The 7,941-nt window shown below is 42.7% G+C and overlaps 1 protein-coding gene and 1 pseudogene across 1 annotated transcript in view; both read right to left on the bottom strand.

Annotated features, from left to right (window-relative positions):
• LOC113163578 (leucine-rich repeat-containing protein 30-like) overlaps nt 1-3,880 on the bottom strand; it is a 4,878-nt gene extending 998 nt beyond the window's left edge. Inside the window, exons 1-9 of the mRNA XM_026362331.1 lie at nt 3,739-3,880; nt 3,398-3,607; nt 3,036-3,213; nt 2,763-2,894; nt 1,056-1,169; nt 594-728; nt 382-515; nt 231-279; nt 1-147 (exon numbers count right to left, since the gene is read on the bottom strand). The exon at nt 1-147 is cut by the window's left edge and continues 998 nt beyond it. Coding sequence (XP_026218116.1) covers nt 1-147; nt 231-279; nt 382-515; nt 594-728; nt 1,056-1,169; nt 2,763-2,894; nt 3,036-3,185 — 861 coding nt within the window. The 5' untranslated portion in view covers nt 3,186-3,213; nt 3,398-3,607; nt 3,739-3,880. The remainder of the gene's footprint in view (nt 148-230; nt 280-381; nt 516-593; nt 729-1,055; nt 1,170-2,762; nt 2,895-3,035; nt 3,214-3,397; nt 3,608-3,738) is intronic.
• Nucleotides 3,881-6,256: 2,376 nt separating this feature from the next.
• On the bottom strand, nt 6,257-7,606 carry LOC113163572 (annotated as a pseudogene).
• Nucleotides 7,607-7,941: the final 335 nt, after the last annotated feature.

Here is a 7,941-nt window from a genome sequence, read left to right as displayed (position 1 = left end):
CCCAGCTTTCAGGTAGTTGAAGAGGGCAGTGAGCCCCCCCTCCAGCACCTCCTTCAAGGGCTTCAGCAGAGGGTTGTGGGTAATGTGGAGTCCTTTATCCAGAGGATGGCAGGCCAGCTTCTCCAGCCGAAACAACTTGTGCATGTCCTGAACACAGCATCATCACAATCATCATCATCCTCATCATCATCATCATCATCATCCACATCATCATCATCAGTGGACCTTACCTGTGGTACGTCCTTAATGTCGTTAAAATCTAGGTTCAGCAGCTCCAACCTGAAAGATATCACATCAAATCAAACACATCAGATTTTACTGGGGAGCTGGTTTTACAGCTTTGAGTAACTCACACACATCTGTCTGGCAAAGTGCAGTCACCTTGTGAGGCAGCAGAGGGCCTTGGGCAGAGAGTGGAGGCTGTTTCCCTCCACAATGAGGATCTTCAGCTCCACCAGAGTCTGGATGTTCTCTGCCAGGTTCTCCAGGTGGTTACAGGCCAGGTGCAGGAACACCTAGAGGTGCAGAGGAGGTGAATGAGAAACATCAGTGACGCGGCTGAGACAGACCGGTGACCTGTGCAGTCTTCATACCAGGGTCTTCATGTTGTAGACGCAGCCTGGGATGTGAACGATGTGGTTGTGGCTGAGGTTGAGTTTCCTGAGTCTGGTCAGATTGGAAAGAGAAGCCGGCAGAGAGGACAGCTGGTTGTTTGCCAAACTCAGGACCTGACAGACAGAAACACTGTTAGAGGAGGACGTCAGGCTGTGTTTTATTGTACAGATGCTTCATTTAGGCTTCACATTTAAGAAATACATGTTACAGCAGCATGCTGACAAGACTCAGCTGAAACCTGGTGATAACTGACCTCTCTTGACCCCTTTTCACTGTACCTACAGTACAGCAGTATGTATTCAGCTTATTTCAAAGCTCCAGTCAACATTGTTTGGATGTTTAAATGCACTGTACATTTAAAGTTCAGTACTGCCTTAAACCCAACAATCTAGTGATATTTATAGCACTATTAGAAGGTCAACCTGCAGTATTTGCAGTACCTCCAGCTGTGTGCATGCTCCCAGCTCTTCAGGAACTTCAGTCAGTCTGTTTCTGTAAGCGAATAAAACTCTGAGTCTCCTCAGCTGCCCGATCTCTGCTGGAAGGGTGCTCAGCTGCACACAGCAAACACAAAACATCCAGCGGTCATATCAGTGCTGACGTCACAGCTCCAGTTCCAGGTCTTTATGGCAAACCAGTAACAATGCAGACTGTGAGTGCCACAATTAAAACCACATGACATGCTGTGCAAATGTAGAACGAAACAACAAGAAAACAACTTCAGTGTTGTCATAGTAATCACAGTGAAGGAGAAAGAGGACTGTGGCTGCTATGAACACAGGCTCCTATATGGGGCGCTAAATGTTAGTCCAGTTAAAGGAGGTGGAGGAAGGTGAAGAGAGGAAGGAAAACAGAAACTGGATCTCAGAGGATTAAATAAGGGTTTATAACCTTCATTTATCGAGGAAAGTGAGCAGCTGTTCCTGGAGGAGGCGGGGCCTCTGCCTTGCTCATGGGCACACGGACAGACGGACTCATATCTTAGCCTATAAAGACTGGTTTCAGTTTCAGGGTGATAATGAGACATAAAAAGGGCCATTCCACTAAATGCAGATCAGTTTACTTGCTACATTTAGTCCTTCTAAAAACAGGTGCATGGAGCCCCCTGTGGCTCTGGAGGAACTTTGTCTGAAAAAAAATAACCCTGACAGTAATTAGAGCTGCTCTGCAGGCGTGGAGGCTCTGATGAACGTTGTGAATGTGGGCTCCAAATCAACAAAAAGACAGGATTTCACAGCCTCTGCTGGAGAAGGCGGGAACAAATGACTGGTTCAGCTGCCACATTAGTCTTGGAGTTCTACTTTGAACCTCAAATGCAGATTTTTCGTAACATACAGAACCAGTCTTCTTCTCTGCACACACAGTGTCAGATTCAGCTCGCCGCAAACTCAGGTGACCTGCAGAACTGCAGATCTGCCCGACTTCTCAGCTTAAAGGCCCCAACGGAGAGAAACTGAGGTCCGACCCAAACCAGACCTTCCACTGCTTCCAACGTCCACTGTCGTCATTCCTCAGCATTTGCTTGACACAGAGTGACACAGGTTTTACTTTTAGTTTTAAAGACAATGGTGAATATAAAAAACACCAAGCACACAGATTTAGAGGTGATTAGTGGAAAATATGAAAGCCAGCCCCCAAGTATACAAATATACATATAAAGCTGTATCATCTGCATAAAATGGATGAAATTGAAGGAATAATATTATTCAATACATTTTAAAATAATTTCTAACCAATAATAGATGATGGTGGTGCCTAATTATTGATGATAATGAGGATTTGACAGTATTTAATGCAACGTTATGTAGACCTACATATTCCTGTTGGTTGTTTAGAAGTGACAGTATTAAAACGGTGTGTTGCATAAATGTGTTCCCAATATACAAGAAACAAATAAACAAGATATTAAATATTTGTATAATATTTTCAAGTTGTTTTTGTGAGAAAGTCCGATTTTGTATATTGTCACTTCTCTTCTTCATTTCTATGTGTTCTGGTGAAAACCGCAACACAACATAATGCTATCTAATAATATCTGGACTTCTGGGAGGAATTGTACAACATAGAAACTGTTACAATCTGTGTCTGAATTTGCAGATACACTGGAAAAGGAATGAGAACAAAAACGAACCCAGCACCGTGTTTACCTGGTTGCCCCACAGGTTGAGTACCACCAGGTTGGAGAGCAGAGCGAGCTGAGGAGGAAGAACCTTCAGACTGTTGAGAGATAAATTCAGCTTCTCCAACTCCAACAGCTCCCACAGTTCATCTGGGACCTCCTGGAAAACAGGAGCACCAAAAGGAAGAAGACAACAATCACCCAGACTCTGAAAGCGTTTCCAGAATCATCAGCTGTTGTAATTCTCCAGATAAATTTCTCAGCTCACTCAGTTTTGGTCAACAATCAAGCGCTGAGGTACCTTGAGTCCTCGGCGAGCCAGACTCAGCACGTTGTATCCAAACTGTTTGACAGTGAATCGTCTGATTCTGTCCGCTGACGTCAGACTGTCATCCCTCCCCATGCTCCTCTTCTCCTCCTTCACCTGTTCCTTACACACTGCTCCCCCCATTCTTGTCTCCACACCTATGTTGTTCACTCTTTGTCACCATACAGATGTTTAAACAGAGGACCGTTACATTCAGATTCTACTCTCTAGAAGAAAACTAACAATAATGAAATAAACGGTCTAGATACAATTCTATCATCCAGATGAAGAAGAAGACATTTACAGCAGAATAACTTCAAAGCAGGGGTTCCTTTACTGTCTAAATATTATTGTACCTTGTAAGTGCGTCTTTGCTGTTCAGGATGAGATTCAATTCCTCTCTCCAGATGTGAGATTCTACTGTGCAGATGCTGTTCTATCGTCGCGATGTTGTTGCACGGGAGCGTTAAGGATGTGGACTTTGTTCAATTCAGTTTTGCTCCACAAGAACATTTCCTGCAGGTGAAAAAAACTTCCTGTCGTCCATCTGATGAATTCACCTGCAGCTGTTTTATGTTTTATTTACAGCCAACACAGAGGCCAATTAAAAACGCATTTTAAAACATTTCATTTCAACTAAGGTATTATATTGTCATTTCAAATTATGAGCCGCTGCAGGACAAATGTTAAAGCCTACCTCATACTTTATAAAACATCTGCCACACGTGTTGAGTAGGAGACTGGAAGTGACAAGCAGTGAAGGTGGGCACAAGGTGAACCGCCTGATCTGACGACCTAATTATTGATCAGCTCATTGATGAATCCACTGTGTGAGCGACTGACTGAGCGACAGCGTGTCTGAAGGAGAGAGGAGTTTAGAGTGTGTTTAGAGAGAGAGAAGCACCACACACTAATTAGGACGCGTGTTGACAGACAACTTGATATCACCTCCACACACAGTTGCTGTTGTCAGTCAACTGGTCACTTTGTTGCTTTGAGTTGCCATCTGCATCAGGCACCAAACTGACCAATCAGGTTGTTTCTTTCACTGACGTAATACATGTAACTTTATAGATATTCACCACTTCGGAGATCAAAATATTATATTTGCCTTCAGGAAATGTGACTCCTGCAAATCCTGCTCCCACTTCAAAGGAAGAAAAGAAGATGAATCACTTAAAAGGCCTCTCTCAAAACAAAGTCCAACAAGATCTCCAGATAATATCCACTCAAAGCTGCACTGACAGATTGTGAATGTGTCGGTCTGAAGATCCACACAGCAGATGTGTGTTTAACATGCAATAATAAATAGAGCAGTAACTCAGTTCTTCTGTCTCCTGTAACAGAGACGTTACAGCCAGTAGTAATAAGCTGTGTGTGTGTGTGTGTGTGTGTAATGTTACACGTCCTGTAGAGGTGAATATAGCACCCTCTAATTTCTGTCTAATAATAACCATCATCACATTATTATTAGATGTCTCACAATTGATGTCTCTATTAACCTATTCATTTTAATTTGTGAGCATTTCTACGTTTATATCAATATGTTTTTGGACAAATTATTTATTTTATTCAACAAAAGAAAGTAAATTTGATATTTCCATGACTGAACTGATACCATATCAGTTGCTATTAATCAAAATGAATAATCAAGATCATCTTTTATGTGAGTGTACAATCCTAATTGTAATATGTTTTATTAATTAAGAATGAGTTTCCTAAACACTTCAGCTGTGCTGGGAAACCTTGTCAGACAACTTGTTTTGTTATTATTACTCAGTATTTTCATTTGCATCCTCTCCTGAAATAAGGTTAATAAATGACTGGAGTGCTTACATTTTTAATTTATTTTGGTTTGTGCTCAAATTGTGGGTTTGTGGCTTCATACTCTGCTGCCCACAAATTAGAACTGCTGAGCAGAAACTATGGGGTTTGGGTGTTGTTGAGCTTGATCTTGAAGTGATCCAGTGGAAGTCTGATGCAGCAGCACCACCTACTGTTTTTATTCTCTCAGGTTAGACAAACAAATCTTAATGTTAAATGTTAAATTACCAGGAGTTTAGATCTGAAAAGAACTTAAAAGAACTGTCTGAATGACAGGTCTGCTCTGACTCTCAACTACCTTAAATTAAGAGGTTTTGCTTAGACCTACAACACATCCACAACTGGGAATTTTACAGTGAAGATCAAACACTGGGTTCAATCTTTAATTTTTCTCATCAATATTTTTTAAGTGTGTAAAGATAAAATCAGCAGGTTTGTTTTCAAAACATCACATAGAGAAATTATACAATAACATATATAAACTTAATAGCAGCTGTGTTCGACACTACCTGTGTCCAACAGTGGTTCAGCCTTGATCTAGTTCACCAGAGCTTTTTATTGGCTAAAATTTGCTGCCTGCGACACAACGACAACTCAAATAGCTTCTACAGAGACTCCAAACTGCACCACCGCACGGTTCAACAGGAATTACACACACACAGAAGATTTAAAAGTACAATTTAAAGAAGAATAAAAGTTGTTTGTGATTCCATACAGTTGTTTTCCACATAATTCTGTGAGGTTTTAAACTGAACAAACAAGGATGAGCACTTAAATGTTGCTGCTTTCTACTGAAACTCAGTCAACTCAGCGCTGGATCCATAGCTAACCCAGAATCCAACATGTAAGGGCTGAGTGAATGTGGTCTGGACTCTGTGGAGGGGAGTCATAGTTTCAGAGATGCTGTAGAAGGACAGAACACCTGCACTATGATCCAGATACACTCCTACTCTGGAGGACTGAGGGACTGATAGAGACGTGGTGATATTGTTATGTCTAAACTCATATCTATCAGTGTAACATCGTAAAGTCCAAGACTTGTCATTGTCTCCGAAGTGACTTTCACTTCCTGTTCTGCTGATATTCTTGTAGGCAGCTGCTATTGAAACAAATTTGTTCCAATCTACCTCCAAGTAACAGCATCCAGACAGACTCTCTCTGCTCAGAACCTGAAGTCTTTCAGTAAATCTGTCTGGATGATCAGTATAGAGCTGATTTTGCTCCATAAATTTCACTTTTCTGTTCCCCTCAGTTAACAGCAGCCTGTTGTTCGCTGTGTTCGGATCCAGTGTGATTCGACATGAATACTTTAAAAACTCCGCTCTGCTCTTGGGCTCTGCTGGTCTCAGTAAAACCTCCACATCACTCTCTGTCAGTGAGGTCTTTGTCCAGGTCTCACTCAGAACGTCCTGTAGTTTGTCTCTGATCCCTGACACAGCTGCTGTCACATCCTCAAAGTACCTCAGAGGACAGATGTTGATGCTGGATGAGTCTGTGGGTCCACGGAGTCGTGGCACTGAGGGGTAGCTCTGTAGAAACTCATTGTGGTCCTCTGTAAGTGAGAGCTGCTCCAGCTCAGCGTCTTCCTTCCTCAGCTCAGTGATCTCCTGCTGCAGCTTTTCCTGAAGCTTCCTGACTCGACTCACTTCAGTTTCCTGCTGAGCTCTGATCTGCTGCTTCACATCAGACCTTCTTTTCTCCACCAGTTGGACCAGCTGGGTGAAGATCTTCTCACTGTTCTCAACTGTTTTATCAGCAGAGTGGTTGATGGTTTCCACCTCCTGCTGAAGACGCTTCACGTCTTTCTCTCTGCCCTGGATTCTCTGATGGAGTTTTTGTGGAGTCACTTTGAGTTCTCTCAGCTTCTCAGTCCTCTCTGCTGCAGCTGAGACTGTGTCGTGGCCTTTATGTTCCTCCACAGAGCAGAGATAACAGATACACTGCTGATCAGTGCGGCAGAACATCTCCTTCACTTTACCGTGACGAGAGCAGATGTTCTCCTGGAGCTTTGCTGAGGCTTGGACCAGCTCATGTTTTTGAAAGGTGGTGGATTCATAGTGAGGCTGCAGGTGGAGCTCACAGTAAGAGGCCAGACACTGCAGACAGGACATGGTGGCTTTCAGCTTCATCCCAGTGCAGAAATCACAGGCCACATCTTCAGGTCCAGCAAAGCACTGAGGACGAGGAACAGGATGGAGTCCAGTCTTCTTCAGATCCTCCACCAGCTCTGCTAACATGGTGTTTCTCCCTAGGTCAGGTCTTGGTGTGAAGATCTTTCTGCACTGAGGACAACTGTGGGTTTCTTCTCGATCCCAGTGTTTGTTAATACAGTTCATGCAGTAGCTGTGTCCACAGGGAATAGTCACTGGATCCTCCAGTAGATCCAGACAGATCGAACAGCAGAACTTCTCTTGATCCAGTTCAACTCCTCTTTGAGCCATGTTCAGTTTCAGATTCTGTGTTTCACTTCCTCACAACAAATTAGATCCAAACCTAAACTATGTCTCTTGTGTTCAGGCTGATCTGCAGTGAATGCAGCGCTTCAGCTCCTGTTCACAGACAAACATCAACTGACAGATCTGTGGGAGACGACAGAACTAATGAGTCAGCTAAAGGTGGAGATCTTATCAGACTTTATCACTTCCTGTAAGAGCACTGGCTTCTATTAAACTGGTTAATGTTTGACATTTGGGTTTATCAAAGAAAACCATTAGATAAGAAGGTCAGACAGTGACAATATTTCACTTTTCAGCTGATAAAATAATTTTATGTATCTTCAAAATTTATTGTTTTTGTTTGTTACTGGTCCCACCACTGTTGCTCGCTGTTCTTTTCTCTCTCCTCTTTCCACTCCCCTTAACCTGTTGAGGCAGATGGCCGCCCACCCTGAGCCTGGTTCTGCTGGAGGTTTCTTCCATTAAAGGGAGTTTTTTCTTTTCACTGTCGTCTAGTGCTACTCAAGTGGGGTTGATGGGTTTTCTATATAATTCTGTGCACAGTTATACTTTGTAAGGTCTTAAACCTTGAACACTATAAATTGCCTTGAGATGTCATGTGTTGTGATTTGGCACTATAC

The sequence above is a fragment of the Anabas testudineus genome, chromosome 2 (assembly GCF_900324465.2).
Source record: "Anabas testudineus chromosome 2, fAnaTes1.2, whole genome shotgun sequence".
Lineage (NCBI taxonomy): Eukaryota > Metazoa > Chordata > Actinopteri > Anabantiformes > Anabantidae > Anabas > Anabas testudineus.
This window is presented reverse-complemented; position numbering and strand designations above follow the sequence as displayed.